At 41.3% G+C, this 18012-nt stretch overlaps 1 protein-coding gene across 6 annotated transcripts in view; it reads left to right on the top strand.

Annotated features, from left to right (window-relative positions):
* Nucleotides 1-18012, top strand: part of dop1a (DOP1 leucine zipper like protein A) — a 158087-nt gene that overhangs the window by 38969 nt on the left and 101106 nt on the right. For 5 of the 6 annotated variants that reach the window (XM_052011959.1, XM_052011960.1, XM_052011961.1 and 2 more), the window contains exons 6-10: nucleotides 1182-1280; nucleotides 5938-6037; nucleotides 7081-7190; nucleotides 14817-14928; nucleotides 16492-16612. In XM_052011959.1, coding sequence (XP_051867919.1) covers nucleotides 1182-1280; nucleotides 5938-6037; nucleotides 7081-7190; nucleotides 14817-14928; nucleotides 16492-16612 — 542 coding nt within the window. The remainder of the gene's footprint in view (nucleotides 1-1181; nucleotides 1281-5937; nucleotides 6038-7080; nucleotides 7191-14816; nucleotides 14929-16491; nucleotides 16613-18012) is intronic. The other variant, XM_052011962.1, reaches the window with a different exon arrangement.

Genomic DNA, 18012 nt, shown 5'->3' with positions numbered 1-18012 from the left:
TTGTGCACTACTCACGTTGGAATAACATTAACTCTTAAGTGAAGTGTAACTTGTGCTGTCATAATTACAGTTGTTCAGCCTCCCTAGACCTGAAATGCGAATTGTCCTTGTAAGGTTTATCACAGGTTTCCTTTCCGTGGCAATTCCATGAGTCTTAAAAATGATAAATATTTCTTCATAAAGTTTGTTTGATGTTTCAGCATCTATCTGAATCTCATGTCCCCATCTTTGTTTTCTGTAAGATTTCAAAAGGCATGATTAAAATGTGATTGTTACTTCCTAGTTTGTTGTGTATGAGAATTCTTCATTGTGTTGTAACCTACTTAATGACATCACCCTTTGCTGGATGACAAAGATCCCGTGTTGCTGAAGTAAATTAGCATTGAGGGAGGTGAAATAAATCCAGATAATTTTCTAGAGCTTTCTTAGACATCAACAGTGTTTGCCATCATTTTATCACAGATCAATGTTTCTGGTTTTTTGAGAAAGGCTTTTTCTGAATAACTGGAGGGGCCCGAGATAATCAAGTACCATGAAAGCATTTGCAAAAGATTAAAAATACTCTTCATATCTTAAGCTGTGTTTTATATCCTGGTGGTACAACATAATTTTTAATGAATAAGGATATTTTTCTTTAAGTGGATAAATCCTGGACTCTCATGAAATGTTAATTGCCAGGTTACAGGGGGTTAAAAATAATTGTCAACCAAAACTGTTGGACTGCTGAATTGTAACAATTGTGAACCTTCCTTTGTAAACTAATTACTCTGGATAGGAATGACTTGATTAGGTTTAATAGAGTAGTTTTGCCATCTTCATAATATCTCAAAATAGAGTTATTACTGAACCTACTTCATTATGTGGTAGAGGTTAAAAGGTTTGCTTTTATCTCTTGGGAAAAACCTGGACTGGTGTGATTTAGTGAAAAGGTTTTTCAAATTCAGACTTTGTGCGTTCTTTCATTGATTGTTCAGATTGTTGGAGCAGTAATACAATGCGGAATACAGGGTAGTTTTGATTTCTGAATATTTTACTTAGGTACTTAGTTTTGTTATAGGATGTTAGGCAAATTACATAAAGGTGCTGAATTAATAGTCATAATTGATTTTTAATCCAGAGTGCTTTTAAGTCAACCTTTTCTCAATGTTTGAATAACATTGCTTTTTTCTTCATTTTGGTAGGTTGAAGCAGTAAGTGTTTCAGTCCAGGACTCCAGTGTCTTGGTGCAGAGGAGTACCTTGGATCTCATTCTGTTCTGTTTCCCTTTTCATCTGTATCAGGTATGAATACTTCAATTAGAAAACCCAAAAATATAATAAGTCGCAGTTTATATACAGCTGCTGTGCCTGGGATATTCAGAGAATCTTTGAACTTTTCAGCATGGAAGAATGGCACTCAGCTCACTGTATCTTAGCTTCCAAAGACTCGTGTTCTTACCCTCCTCCTTCTCTAAACACCTTCTAACAGAGACAGTTAGGAAATGGGGATATCTGTATAAAGATTCACCAATGGAAATAATGACCTTGACATTAAAACTGTACACAACATGAGATGATCATGCTGCCTGACTGAGTGCTATGAAATAGTACTGCCATCAACCTAAAGTTGTCCTTCCTTGAGGTAAAGGATGTAGACAATTAATTATGCACTTATCAAAATGACATGTAATTCTTTTTAAGAATGAAAACCTAGCGCACACCATTGAACTTAATTCATTTTAGCAGATTTTGGATAACTTCACAGTCCATGACAAAAATAAATTTACTTATTTAAAAAAAAATGAGCATCTGCTTAACTTAGATATTAAGTATGCAGATTAAAACCCCTGGATCAGTTGAATTGATCTCTGCATATTAATAAAAGTTGGTGAAGAGATGGCAGAGATCATATACTGTACATATAAAAACAAAATTTAAAAAAATGGAGACAGAAGAAAGACTGCAGATGCTGAAATCTGGAGCAACACACAAAAAATGCTGGAAGAACTCAGCAGGTTAGGCAACACCCATGGAGGGAAATGAACAGTCGACTTTTCAGGCCGAGACACTTCATCAGGACTGGAAGGAAAGAGGGCAGAAGCCAGAATAAAAGGTTTGGTGGGAGGGGAAGGAGCACGAGCTAGCGGGTGATACTGTAGGTAAAAAAAGAATGGACATTTGACCAGTTGATGGTGGGCATTAGTGTCAGCTGTGGTTCATTTAGAAGCACTTTTTGCCTCTGATTTGTAAGTTTGAGAGTTCAAATATTCACTACAGAACCTTGAGAAGAGAAAACTCTGGCCTGACACCCCAGTGTAGCAATGAATGAGTAGTTATAGAGTCATACAGCGAGGAAATAGGCCCTTTGGCCCAACTGATCTATGCTGGCCAAGATTCCCATCTAGATTAGGCCCATATACCCACACTTGGCCCATATCTCTCTAAACTTTTCCTATCCATGTATTTGTCCAAGTACCTTTTAAATATTGTTAATGTACCCGTCTCAACCACTTACTCTGGCAGCTCATTCCATATACTGACCACTCTCTGGGTAGAAAACGTTGCCCCTCTGGTTCCTATTAAATGTCTCCCCTTTCACCTTAAACCTATGCTCTTTAATTCTTGATTCCCCAACCCTGGGAAAAAGACATTGACCCTATCTATGCCCCTCATCATTGTATAAGATTGCCCCTCATTGTCCTATGCTCGAGTGAAAACAGTCCCAACCTGCTCAACCTCTCTCCATAAGTCAGCCCCTTGAGTCCCGGCAACATCCATGTAAATCTTCTCTGCCCTCTTTCCAGCTTAATGGCATCTGTCCTAAAGCAGGGTGACCAAAACTGAACACAATGTGGCCTCACTGATATCTTGTACAACTGCAACATAACATCCCAACTTCTATACTCAATGCCTTGATTGATGAAGGCCAGCATACCAATCACCATCCTGTCTACCTGTGATGCCACTTTCGGGGAACTATGTACTTCTAGGTCCCTCTGTTTTACAACATTCCCCAGGGTCCTGCCATTCACTGTGAAAGCCCTGCCTGGTTTGTCTTCCCAAAAACACCTTGCACTTATCTGAATTAAACTCCATTTAGTACTCCTTGGCCCATTTACACAGCTGGTCAAGATCCCTTTGTAAATCCTGATAACCATCTTCACTGTCAATGACGCCACCCTATTTTAGGGTCATTTGCAAACTTACTAACCATGCTTTGTACATTCTCATCCAAATCACTGATATAGATCACAAATAGCAATGACCCCTGGGGAACACCACTAGTCATGGGCCTTCAGTCTGGAAAAACAACCATCCACCACTGCTTTCTACCGTCAAGCCAATTCTGTATCCAATTAGCTAGCTCTCCTGTATTTTTTGTCTTTGCACCTAAACAACGCTGTGACTCTATTTCAAAGAAGAGCAGTGGAGTAATCTCTGGTGTTCTGTGCAATCCATCCCTGAGCCAGCATCAACAATTTGCAGACATTATCACGTTAGTCTTTGTAGGTGTTTGCTGCATGCAAATTGGAAGCACTTCATTAACTGTAAACTGTAAAATGCTTTGGGAATTTGAGGCAGTGGTAGGTTTTATATAAATGCAGCAGGTTCTTTTCTCTTCATTTTGCCATCCGCAAAAAGAGGGAACATGTCCTGGGAACTGTGTAGGTCCATAGTGCACAACATTAGACCTGTAATCCAAATCTGGCCTGTTTGATGGTTCTCTCCCATCTGCCCCAGAGCATGATCACAACCCCAACCGTGCCATTTCTTCTTCATTCATTTAATCAAAATTGACTGAACTTTGACTGTCCACAAACATATATTTAAATTATAATCGGGCACCCTTTTTTTTGAACTTGGTCCCACGTAAGTTAATTCACCGCCAGGCTAATTGATGTAAATTCCCAACAGTCACAAACAGGACTGCTGACATTAAAACATTCAGTGTTGCTAGTCCCCACTTGCATATATTGCTGAGGAATTTGTAAATGGTTTTATCAAATACATTTTTAGAGAACAACATTTTCAACTGCAAATTGGGATTGCTGTATTTGAATCTCTAGATTTGTTTTTTTCATTACTGCTGTTTTCTTTTAAGAAGAACCCATAGTTCCTTTCTGTAGATTTAGCACTAAAACTACCCACATGCTTCTGTACGCAATGCGTACCATGAATTACCTCCCTGGACATTCTGAAACAAACTGTAATTGCTTGCAACTAACACCTAAAACTAAAATAAAGTAGAGATGGCAAAAAAAAACTTTACAAGAAGACACCTCACTTTCTTTTGCATTTGGGTTGAAAGTGTCCCTGGATGATATGATCCTTAATGCATTAGGAATGTCTGCCCTTGCTCAGGCTCAATTTCGAAGTTGCTTTACTGAAAATTTGAGATGTTTTTGGATGAGGTGTGTGGAATTGGGTGAGTTTACTTGAGAATCTTTGAAATCCCCAATCAGGGATTCAAGGTTCCAGATAAATTCAGGGAATTTTTTTCTTATGTTTTGCATTGTCAGGATCTTTGACATTTATTGTGATAAGCTATCTCTAATTGTGAGGGTGGAGAAGGGATGGATGTGATCCAGCTGGGGTCAGGGTTGAAGTGGCAGACAAATGTGTGGATTACTGTGCTGAGTTAATTATTATTTGAGTGCTATAAATTGGTTCATGCATTTGGTTTAGACTCTGCTGCAATATGTTAAGATACAGCAGCATCATACTGAATGGATTTGGTCTACATTACTTCAATTACCTACATTACATCTAATGTAAATCTACTTTACCAACAATTAGCTCCATATTTTTTTGCTGCTCATTTTGCTTTACAAGCACACATTTCACTACATTTCCAGTTTTCCTAACTGGTATAATAAATTGAATAGAAAACATCACTTGGGTGTTTTTACCACATTTCTGTGGTTAAGACATATGTAGTGAACTTTGGTTCATGCAGGTCAGGTTCATGATGTTACTTAAGCTGTGTGAAAAGGCCAGTTAATTATTTAAATTTCTGTTGGACACAAGAATTGAAGGTGGAATGTAAAAATTTGCCAAAAACAGCAAGTTGGGAGGTTTAGTTAATCTTGAGGAAAGCTGCAATGACAGGTAAGGAGACACTAATGAATGTACAGAATAGGTGGGTAATTTGGAAATAAATGTCAATATGGATAACTCTGAGATGACCTTTATGGGTAGGTGGGAAGGAACGGGTGTAGGAATATGCTGCAGGGATAATTAAAGTTGAAATAGTGTAGATCAAAAAGTCCTAGGGGTACAAAGACACAACTCACTGATCATAATAGTGAAGATTAATGTCAATGTAAAAGAAGCAAACCAGACTCTGGTTCCTTTCCAAAGATAAAATCCTGTAGATGTTGGAAATATACATTTAGGTCAGGCAACATCTGTGTGTGGGGGAAACAGTTAATATTTTTGGTCGGTGACCTTTTGTAGAGGTAAAACAAGTGTTAAGATCCTGAGAAAGGGGAGAAGAGTGGAGAGGATGAAAGTGTGGGGAGGCAGAATGACAACAGAGGTGAGCAGGGTGACAGAGGATGGTGAAGCAAAGAGTGAACAACAAAAAGTAGGTCTGGAGGGGTTGTAAATTGGAGAAAACAAATAATTACCTGACAATACTAGCAAAGGAAAGAAAAATACTGGAAATGTGGTAATACAAAGACTGGAATTGCTGATGATGTGAAACTAATAGAGTCAGGAAGGTTGCATTGTCCCAAGTCAGAAGATGAGGTGTTGTTACTCCAGCTTGTGTTGAGCTTCATTGGAACAGTGGAGGGGGCTGAAGTCGGGGAGGGAGTGGGCTGGAGAAGTGACAGGCAATGGGAAGATAGGGGGCACATTTGCTGATTGAACAAAGGTGTTCTGCAAAGCAAAATGTACTTCAGTATCAAGCCTTCCTCAATGAGACAAATACGTTTTCTCCCTTCTGTTTCATAAGGCTACTCGCCCTGATATGATCCAGATATTATCTGCAGCTTTACACGTGGTACTTCGGAGAGATATGTCCCTCAATCGCAGACTGTACGCGTGGCTTCTTGGTGAGTTCGACGCACTTATCCATCTATGTACTTAAATGAAAAGGGGCATGTTCTGTGCTTTAACTCTACCCATAAGAATACATTGAACATTCTGGGGGATGGTGAAAAGTTAGTTCAGATACTAAGCTATTTTATATGTTCAGTAATCAGAAGTTTATTTGTCTGCTCATCATGACATTCTGTGATGATGCATCACTTGCTTTGGTACAACTGTACACCTGAATACAACGTAGAAAATAGTATATGCCTCTTGTACCCTTGACAAACAGTCTCCATTATGAAAATCAGTAAACCTTTTACTGATTTACAAGACTTTTTCTGTGGGCAATTTAACTCTGATAAGGGTCATCAGTTCCTATCTGTCAGCAGTGATAGAATGATGTATACAGCCACCATTGTACGGAGCGCATCATTGAGGAATACAGATTGGATTATAGTCTGTTTATGAACTCAGTGTAACAGCCAAACCTTGTAATGAGGGAGGTCTGCATTTGTTTTTGATTTTCATAGTTCTTTAATGATTTTATAAGAGTAGGTAAAGTGAGATGTGTGCATTTGTGCAGTTTAGTTTACTGAGATTTAATTGATTCACAGTGGAAAACTGAATTATGGTGTTTTTTGTTGTGGCCCATCTTGTCTCCAGATTAGTTTCTCACTTCATTCTTTTCATATTAGTTGCAGCAGTTGTGTCTTGAATTTAAATAAGGAATTGGATTGGGGTTTTATAGCTTTTTATAAACCACCCAGTGTGCATTTGGATTTTTTTTCAAGAATGTAAAGCTGACAGTGAGATTTAGTATGAAGTGTAAGCGTTCAGTGTGAAGTGATATTTTAGTCCATAAAGCCAACAGTTTCTGTTGAACAAATATAACCATTGAGTAACTAGTTATGTGACTTTTTCTTTGCTCTCTTTAAATGGATTACAATCTGGTGAGTAAAAAACTTTGTATTTAATCCTAGGAAAAGCAAACAAAATGTTATAGTAGCCATCTACATACACATTTTAATTATGTGCATTTAACTTTATTCTTCACTTTATTTAGGATTCGATAACAATGGTGTTGTTGTAGGCCCCAGAAGCACCAGGCACAGCAATCCAGAAGAACATGCAATCTACTATTTTAATACCTTTTCCAAAGATCTACTCATTCAGGTACACTTGTTATTCCAACCCTTGAAGAATCTGGGCATTCTGTTTTCAGATCTATAACAACAGCTGACAAACTATTCAAGGTTGATTGGGAACATTCAAATGTCCATGATCAGAACATTATATTCTGAGACTGCTTTCCTAATCAGCACATTACTTGCTTAATAATGCAGGATGTCATGAGGGCACATTAGTACTTGAAGGTAAGAGAACAGTGAAGAATAGTGACTGGAATCTAAACAAGTTCATGCTGAAAGTAGATAAAAGAAAAGAGTTGCCAAAAATCAAGGTGCTGATGTGGAATTTACCTGAATTTCTGGTGGACCAGCAATGGGAGATATTTAAAGGTACAGAATTAAAATAAATCCTACTAAGTGTGCATCAAATGCTGGGGTTCTGTAGATGTATAGAGAGATTGGGGGAAAAAAATGGCATTTGATGATTATGTAAAGGTAAATGTGGGAGTATACTTCCAATACAAAAATTATAAATGGGAAGAGATTAAGAAGGTTAAAAGAGAGGATAATAGCAAAACCATCTTAAAATAAAGTAAAATGCCATTGCTGTATGCTAGTTGTTGCCTCTTCATGCTGACATGAGGCATGGAGGATGACTCCAGCTCTGTGGGTTCTGAGGTGCCCAACATAGATCCTGCCACGGTTGGGGTGGATGGTAGATACTATAGTCTGGGAAGTGGTGTGCTCCTTCATCCATTTTCACTGGGGTTCTATGTGCTGCCAGTGAATGGACTGAAGGTTCTCCTTGCCGTCCTGAATGTCGCTTTTCCATTTTGAACGGTCATGAATGGGAATGTTACTCTTTGAGACCGTCTGCTCTCCACCTGGTATCTCTTGCCCTGACGGAACTCAGAATAAAGTATCGGTTTTGGGTGTCTTGTGTTGAGGGTGCAAATGATTGGCTTATATGTCGGAGCTGACTAAAGGTAATTAGGGCCTTGATGCTGGAGAAGTTAGCCTGGGAGTTGTGCTGACACTGGTTTGCTTATCCTGCCAATGGAGTTAGCTGATTTTCTAAAGGCAACATTGCTGGTATCCCTCCAGTGCTGTTAGGAGCCTGCTAAAGGTAGTCCATGTCTCTGAGGCAGACAGGAGGGCAGGGATCATTGCTGCCTGGTGGACCACGAGCTTTGTGCTGGGTTTGAGGTCGTGCATGTTATCCTTGGAAAGTGTACATTCAAAAGTATACTGATGCTTAATAGCTGTTGGGATGATTTTTGTTCTAGAGTGGAGATGATGTCGTCCTGTAGACTACTCCACTCCAGTGGGTAACTTAATGGACGTGAGGTAGGACATTGTGGCGAGTGTGATTGAGAACAGTGAAGGGTGGTAGAATGGTACAGCTCATAGACCTGTTGTCTCACAGCTCCAGCTCCAGCATGGTGTCATGACAACAACCTTTCCCTCAATGTCAACAAAACAAAAGGGGGCGGTGTACATGCACCTGTCTACATCAATGGTGCTGAGGTCGAGAGGGTTGACAGCTTCAAGTTCCTGGGAGTGAACATCACCAACAGCCTGTCCTGGTCAAATCACGTAGATGCCAAGGCCAAGAAAGCTCACCAGCGCCTCTACATCCTCAGGAGGCTAAAGAAATTTGGTTTGTCCCCTTTGACTCTCACCAATTTTTACCGATGCACCATAGAAAACATCTGGATGTATCATGGCTTGGTATGGCAACTGCTCTGCCCAAGACCGCAAGAAGCTGCAGAGAGTTGTGGACACAGCCCAGTGCATCACGGACACCAGCCTCCCCTCCTTGGACTCTGTCTTTATCTCTCATTGTCTTGGTGTAGCAGCCAGCATAATCAAAGACCCCACCCACCCGGGACATTCTCTCTTCTCTCCTCTTCCATCGGGTAGAAGATACAGGAGCCTGAGGGCACGTACCACCAGACTTAAGCACAGCTTCTACCCCACTGTGATAAGACTGTTGAACGGTTCCCTTATACTACCCTTATGCTAGCAGTGGGAAAGTGTGTATGGATCCGGAAGAAATAGCGGAAGTACTTAATGAATACTTTATGTCAGTGTTCACCACGGAAAAAGATCTGGGGGATTGTAGAGGGGACTTGCAGTGGCCTGAAAAGCTTGAGCATGTAGATGTTAGAAAAGAGGTGGTGCTGAAACTTTTGGAAAGCATCAAGTTAGATAAGTCGCTGGGACCGGATGAGATGTACCCCAGGTTGCTGTGGGAGGCGAGGGAGGAGATTGCAGAGCCTCTGATGATGATCTTTGCGTCGTCGATGGAGACAGGAGAGGTTCCGGAAGATTGGAGGGTTGCGGATGTTGTTCCCTTATTCAAGAAGGGGAGTAGGGATAGCCCAGGAAATTATAGACCGGTGAGTCCTACCTCAGTGGTTGGTAAGCTTATGGAGAAGATCCTGAGGGGCAGGATTTATGAACATTTGGAGGGGTATAATATGATTAGGAATAGTCAGCATGGCTTTGTCAAGGGCAGGTCCTGCCTTACGAGCCTGATTGAATTTTTTGAGGATGTGACTAAGCACATCGATGAAGGGAGAGCAGTAGATGTAGTGTATATGGATTTCAGCAAGGCACTTGATAAGGTACCCCTTGCGAGGCTTATGAAGAAGGTGAGGAGACATGGGATCCAAGGGGACATTGCAGTGTGGATCCAGAACTGGCTGGCCCACAGAAGGCAAAGAGTGGTTGTTGAAGGGTTGTATTCTGAGTGGAGGTCGGGACCAGTGGTGTACCTCAGGGATCTGTACTGGGACCCTTACTATTTGTGATTTTTATAAACGACCTGGATGAGGAAGCGGAGGGGTGGGTTAGTAAATTTGTGGATGATACGAAGGTTGGGGGTGTTGTGGATAGTTTGGAGGGCTGTCAGAGGTTACAGAGGGACATAGATAGGATGCAGAGTTGGGCTGAGAAGTGGCAGATGCAGTTCAACCCAGATAAGCGTGAAGTGGTTCATTTTGGTAGGTCAAATATGTTGGCGGAATATAGTGTTAATGGTAGAACTCTTGGCAGTGTGGAGGATCAGAGGGATCTTGGGGTCCGAGTCCATAGGACGCTCAAAGTGGCTGCGCAGGTTGACTCTGTGTTTAAGGAGGCATATGGTGTATTGTCCTTCATCAATCGGGGAATTGAATTTAGGAGCTGTGAGGTATTGTTGCAGCTATATAGGTCCCTGGTCAGATCCCACTTGGAGTATTGTGCTCAGTTCTGGTCGCCTCACTACAGGAAAGATATGGAAGCCATAGAGAGGGTGCAGAGGAGATTTACAAGGATCCTGCCTGGAATGCAGAGCATGCCTTATGAAAGCAGGTTGAGGGAACTTGGCCTTTTCTCCTTGGAGAGACGGAGGATGAGGGGGGACCTGATCGAGGTGTATAAGATGATGAGAGGTATTGATCGGGTAGATAGTCAGAGGCTTTTCCCCAGGGCTGAATTGGTGGTCACAAGAGGACATAGGTTTAAGGTGCTTGGGAGTAGATATAGAGGAGATGTCAGGGGTAAGTTTTTTTACTCAGAGAGTGGTGAGTGCGTGGAATGGGCTGCCGGAAACGGTGGTGGAGGCGGATGTGGTAGGGTCTTTCAAGAGACTGTTAGATATGTACATGGAGCTGAGTAAAATAGAGGGCTATGGGTAAGCCTAGTAATTTCTAGGGTAGGGACATGTTCTGCACAGCTTTGTGGGCCGAAGGACCTGAATTGTGCTGTAATTGTTCTATGTTCTAATGAGATAGGGGATGAGGTCTACACGAACATGTCTAAGATAGTAGGTAGCGAAGATAGTAAGAAGGATGGACAGGTAGAAAGTCAGGATAATCTGCTGATCAATAGAGGTACAATAAAATCAATAGCAGATACCAGTCTAAACATACTATATTTAAATGCACGTAGCATCAGGAATAAAGTAGATGACCTAGTGGCACAACTACAGGTTAATAAATATGACATCGTTGCAATCACTGAGTCGTGGCTTCATGATGGATGTGATTGGGAACTGAATGTCAAGGGGTATACAGTATATAGGAAGGATAGGAGGGTAGGCAGAGGGGGAGGTGCCATGATGGTTAGTAGCGATATAAAATCAATAGAAAGGAAGGACATTGGGTCAGAGGAGGTGGAATCCTTATGGGTGGAGCTGAGAAATAGCAAGGGTAAAAGAACAATAATAGCAGTCATATATAGGCCCCCAAACAGCAGTCAGGAAGTGGACCATAAGTTGTGGATTGAGATAGAAAAAGCATGTCAGAGTGACAATGTGAAGATAATTATGGGGGATTTTAACATGAAGGTGGACTGGGAAATGCAGCAAGGTGGTAGTACTCAGGAGAGTGAGTTTGTGGAATGTCTAAGGGATGTTTTTCTGGAGCAACTTATTGAGGAGCCCACCAGGGGATCGGCTGTTTTGGATTGGGTGCTGTGTAGTGAGCCCGAGGTGATTAGGGAACTAAAGGTAAAGGAACCACTGGGAACAAGTGATCACAATATGATTGAGTTTAGTTTCAAGTTTGAGAAGGAGAAGCTGATAACTGGTGTATCGATATTTCAGTGGAATAAGGGAAATTACAAAGGTATGAGAGATGAGTTGGCCCAAATTGATTGGAGGAGTAAGTTAGCTGAAGGGACGGCAGAGGAGAAATGGAAGAAATTTCTACAGGAAATAAGGACAATGCAGGACAGATATATTCCAAGAAAAAAGAAGGTTTTGAATGGAAAAAAGGCACAGATGTGGATAACGAGGGAGGTGAAGGATAAAATAAAAGCAAAAGGGGCGGCGTACAAAGTAGCAAAAATTAGTGGGAAAACAGAAGATTGGAACGATTTTAAAAATCTGCAGAGAGAAACTAAGAAGGTCATTAGGAAAGCAAAGATGAGTTACGAAAGGAAGCTGGCGGACAACATTCGGAAGGATTCTAAGAGTTTTTTTAAATACATAAGGAATAAAAGAGAGACACGGGTTGACATAGGACCAATTGATAACGGTGCAGGAGGTATTATAATGGATGATAGTGAGATGGCAAGGGAATTGAATGAATATTTTGCATCGGTCTTCACCGTGGAGGACATAAGCAATGTGCCCATTAGTCAGGAGTCTCACGAATTGGAGCTGAGTTCAATTGAGATTAATAGGGAGAAGGTGCTTGGAAAACTAAAGGGGCTTAAGGCTGATAAGTCTCCCGGACCGGATGAGGTGCATCCCCGGGTTCTGAAGGAGGTGGCTGTGGAGATAGCGGAGGCATTGGCGATTATTTTTCAGGAATCGATAGATTCTGGCATGGTTCCGGAGAACTGGAGGGTAGCGAATGTAGTTCCGTTGTATAAGAAAGGTGGGAGGCAGCACAAAGGCAATTACAGACCTATTAGTCTGATGTCAGTGGTGGGAAAATTATTGGAGTCTATCCTCAAGGAGGAGGTTACCGAATACCTAGAGGCGCAAGGCAAGATAGGACCTAGTCAACGTGGTTTTGTGAAGGGGAGGTCCTGTCTGACCAACCTATTGGAGTTTTTTGAAGAAATCACAGGTAGGGTGGATAAGGGAGAGGCGGTAGATGTTGTGTATTTAGACTTTCAAAAGGCCTTCGATAAGGTGCCTCACAAGAGACTGATTAATAAGATGAGAGGTCATGGAATTATGGGCAGGGTAGCAAAATGGGTGGAGAATTGGCTGGTTGGCAGGAAGCAAAGGGTGGAAATAAAAGGATCTCGTTCTGGTTGGTTACCGGTTACTAGTGGTGTGCCGCAAGGGTCGGTGTTGGGGCCTCTCCTTTTTACCTTGTACATCAATGATTTGGATGATGGAATAAATGGTTGTGTGGCTAAGTTTGCGGATGACACCAAGATAAGTGGAGGAGTAGGGAGCATAGAGGAAATAGAAAGAATGCAGAGGGACCTAGACAGTTTAGGAGAATGGGCAAGGAAATGGCAGATGAGATTCAATGTTGAGAAATGTGCAGTTGTACACTTTGGAAGTAGAAATAAGCGGGTAGATTATTATCTAGAAGGAGAGAAGATTGATAGTGCGGTAGTACAAAGGGACTTGGGGGTACTCGTACAAGATACCTTAAAAGTTAACCACCAGGTTGGATCGGTGGTTAAGAAAGCGAATGCTATGTTGGCATTCATCTCGAGAGGTATAGTGTATAAAAGTAAGGACGTGTTGATGAGGCTCTACGCGGCGCTAGTGAGGCCTCATTTGGAATACTGTGCGCAGTTTTGGGCCCCGCATCTTAGGAAGGATGTGCTGACGTTGGAGAGGGTTCAGAGGAGATTTACGAGAATGATTCCAGGAATGAAAGGGCTTAAGTATGATGAGCATTTGTCGGCTCTTGGACTGTACTCGCTGGAGTACAGAAGGATGAGAGGGGACCTCGTAGCGACATTTAAAATGTTGACAGGTAAGGATAGAGTAGATGTGGCTAGGCTGTTTCCCTTGGTGGGCGTGTCCAGGACCAGAGGGCACAATCTTAGAATTAGAGGGTACAGTTTCAAGACAGAGATGAGGAGAAGTTTCTTTACCCAGAGGGTGGTGAAATTGTGGAACTCCTTGCCACGCACAGCAGTGGAGGCCAGATCAGTGGGGGTATTCAAGGAGGAGATAGACAGATATCTAAATAGTCAGGGTATCAAGGGATATGGGGATAAGGCTGGCAAATGGGATTAGAATAGTTTTTTTTTCTCTCTCTCTTTTTTCCCACCCCATTTCTTTTTCCCTTTTCCTTGGAGCAGACTCGATGGGCCGAATGGCCTGCTTCTGCTCCCTTATCTTGTGATCTTGTGAGATGGACTATGACCTTATGATCCAGGGGCACAATAATCTGTCACTACAGGCATGGGCTTTTCACGTTTTGATTTATGGGACGTCTGTCCACAAAAGTTGTGGGATGAGCATAAATGAAGTGTTTTGCGAGGTCTGACTTGTAAGAGGAAGTTGAACTGAACGTAACTGTGGATGGAGAAGAAGTATTATTTCATTGCTACCCATATCTGGACAAAATAACTCAATTTTAGGTTTATATTATCCTGTTAATATGCAAAATAGTAATTTCTTTTGCATTAATATTATTTGAGGATATCTAGGACCTTCAGGCATTCATAAAAATCTAATAAATATTTTTGCTTCAGTTTAAAAGAAAAGAAAATTTAATAAAAAAACAGACGCTGGAAATCTGAAACAAAAACGAAGAATGTTAGAAATACTCAGCAGGTCAGGCAGCATCTAGAGAGAGAAACAGAGTTAATGTTTTGGGTCCAGGACTCTTTGTCAGAGCTACTTAAGTATTTTGTAAATTGAAACTCTTGTTTTCCCTTCCTGAGATCTGAACTTGATATGGGAAATGTGAGGTGACCCTTCATTAAATGTACCAATATGTATACATTTTTGAATTTATCAAATAGAAAACAAGGCTTGGTAATTTGCTAGCCCAGAAATGACTGTAGAAGTTTAAATGTTGAAATCGTAACAGGTAGAAAGTGAAGGAACAGGTACAAATGTTACTTTCTGAAACCTGCTTTTGTTAACTGCCTGATTTGTAGCTTTATATGGAAAATCTGTGCCCTGTGATTTTCCTTGTTGAGCCAATTAATCTTATGTTTTTCTCCCCTCTTCCCCCTCCCCGCTCCTTGATTTTAGGCCATGATAGGAATCTTGCAGGGGAAAGGATGTGGAGAGGAAGAACGTACACCTTTGCATGATCTGAAACCTTTTCGCATACTCATTAGTCTCCTGGACAAGCCAGAACTAGGTATTGTATTACGAACTGAAGTAATTTCAAGTAAATGAGAGGTAGGGAGGAGGGTGGTCAGGGGAATAGATCAACGTTTTCCACATGGACCTTAGTAAGACTTTTGACAAAGTCCGACATAGTAGACTGATCCGGAAGGTGAGAGGGTGAGATAACATGGGATCCAGGGAAGGAATTAGAGGGTGGTAGTGGAAGGCTGTTTCTCAGATTGGAGGCCTGTGACCAGTGGTGTGCCGCAGTGATCCATGCTGTTATTTGTCATTTATTTTAAAGATTTGGATGAAAATGTAGGTGGCATGATTAGTAGGTTTGTGGATGACACCAAAATTGGTGGTGTGGGCAGTGAATTAGTTTGTCTGAAGTTACAACCGGACCTAGATCAGCTGGGAAAGTGGGCCAAGGAATGGCAGATGGCATTTAACTCAGAAAAGTGTGAAGTGATGCATTTTGGGAAGTTAAACCAGGGCAGGACATATATGGTGAATGACAGGTTCCTGGCGAGTGCTGTAAAACAGAGAGACCTCGGGGTACCTGAAGGTGGAAACACAGGTAGACAAGGTAGCGAAGAAGGTGCATGCTATGGATGCCTTCATTGGATAGCGCACTAATTACAAGAGTTGGGACGTCATCTTTCGGCTGTATAGGACGGTGGTGAGACTGCACCTGGAATATTGTGCACAGTTCTGGTCACTGTACTATAGGAAGGTTGTGATTAAGCTAGAGAAGGTGCAGAAAAGTTTCACAAGGATGTTACCTGGACTGTAGGGCTTGAGTTATGAGGAGTGACTGAATAAGCTGGGACTGTTTTCCCAGGAGTGAAGGAGGCTGAGGGAAGACTTATAAAGGTTTATAAAACCATGAGGGGCATAGATAAGGTGGATGGTCATAGTTGTTGTCCCAAGGCAGGGAAGTCTAAAGCTAAAAAGGCATAGGTTTATGGTACAAGAGGAGAGGTTTAAAGGGGACCTAAGGGGCAAGTTTTTCACACAGAGGGAGGTAAGTAAATGGAATGAGCTGCCAAGGAAGTGGTAGATACAGGTACAATTACAACATTTAAAACACTTGGACAAGTTCATTGATAAGAAAGGTTTAGAGGGATACGAGTCAAACACAGGCAAATGGGACTAGCTCAGAAAGGCACCTTGGGCTTATGGGCCTATTTCTGTGCTGTATAACTCCGTGACTAACAGAACAAAAATCTAATATTTCTTTGTGTTTGTGCATTTCTGCTCCTCTTGGCTAACTAGCAGGGCAGCAAAAATACTAAGCTTCTTAAGCCAGCAACTCCCATGTCTCTTTGTCTGCCAAGTTTCCTGAAACCAACTAAAGTTAAATCAGGCTTCTGGGATGCCCTGCGAGAACTTGATTTAAGGGTCTCACTTCTTATTGGCACGACCCACACACAACACAAAACTCTGCAATGACCGTGAGAACGGGTATATAATCACCAGGTTAGGTTGCGTCCTACCTTTATGTTTGTGGTTGCTAATGTTCCTGTGAACTTTTTGTTCAACAGAGGTTGCCTCCTATTATGTCCTTTTAGAGTTGATTCTGTCATTCCAGGGCCAGCAATCCTAGAAGATGTACTTATAGAAGTTTTCAGAACATTACATTCACAGTGCAAGGCTGAATTGAACCTGAAAACACAACCTTCCTACAGCAAAGACCAGACTCAGTTAAGCAGGTATAATAATTTAATTGGGTTGCTTACAAACTTGTTGAAAGAACTGTGATTATTTCTAATTTGTAGCATCTTTCACCTGGAATCTAATTGTAAAAAAAACTGCAGATGCTGTAAATGAGGCAGCACCCATGGAGAGAGAAATGGAGCCAATGTTTCGGGGCAGTGATCCTTGTTAGAACAGGCTGAGAAGGGTCATGGACCTCAGATATTGGCTTTGTCTCTCTTATTTCACCTGGAGATGATTAAAAAGATTAAATTTTTGCCCATTGTTAATGACATTTGTATTCATCAATATACAATGTAAAAAAAGTTGAATACAACAAAATAATTACTTTTTGGGCATCATGCATGTTTTAAAGTATGAGACAGAGTCAAAATGTCCATATCTATTTAATGTCTCTGCTGATATTTCACTCAATCTTGTGCAACAGTTAGGTTTTAACTAGCAGCTAGTTAAATGAAAATATTTTTTTTAAGTGCTGGAATCACCAACATCTTTTCTTGTCAGCCTTCAAAATACTGTTTAAAAAAATTAATTTTCTCACATTGACTCTTGGTTTAATTTCCAAAAATGTTTGAACTGCCGTGGAGCTTGCTGCGTTTTAAGAAATGCTGGTTGCATTCAAAAGTGTGCTAAATTCATCAACACAGCAGGTAACATGGGCAATACATTTTAAAGAGAATGTCTTAATCCTGAGCCTACGTTGACACGCCTGCCATTCCCATTTGTCAAAGCCTATACTTTAAATGCTTGGGTCAAAGATTGAATTGAGGGTAGACAGCGAGCTTCTGTACTAACATGTGGTTAAGTACCTGAACTGGATGAAATCCATCTAGTACACACTTGGTTCATTCCTCATACATACAGTACCTCAAGGACTAGCCTGGTAGTCTGTGACTTTTCTAAATCTAAGTGTGAAAGAAACATCAAACGCTCTAATTTTCTTGAAAACTGTGTTTTATAGAAATGGCATAAAGGACCATAAGAGGCCTGTGGCTATCAAAAGAATGTTTTAGTTGGCAGCATGTGGATTAGGAACAGTAGAAACCTTGTTCCAATTCAAGGGCATTGAGGAAAACTAGGAAAAAAAGGCAGGGGAATTTCCATGATAACTAATCGCACTGCATGAATTTAACCATTATTGTTAATACCTTTCTGTATGAAGGAACCATCCTGGAACCTATAGACATGACCTTTTTCCTCCTCCACCTCATTTCCTCCTCCAGATAGTGAGGTGGAGGAGGAAAAAGATCATGTGAGGACTGCAGGTATAGACAGTATAGGAGTATGTGTAGGTGAACATTTTGGGTCCAGTGACCATAATGTCATTAGTTTCAAGTTAATTATGGATAAGGATAGGTTTGGTCCCCGAGTTGAGGTTCTAAATTGGAGAAAGGCC

Source organism: Pristis pectinata, chromosome 3 (assembly GCF_009764475.1).
Source record: "Pristis pectinata isolate sPriPec2 chromosome 3, sPriPec2.1.pri, whole genome shotgun sequence".
NCBI classification, from domain to species: Eukaryota; Metazoa; Chordata; class Chondrichthyes; order Rhinopristiformes; family Pristidae; genus Pristis; species Pristis pectinata.
This window is presented reverse-complemented; position numbering and strand designations above follow the sequence as displayed.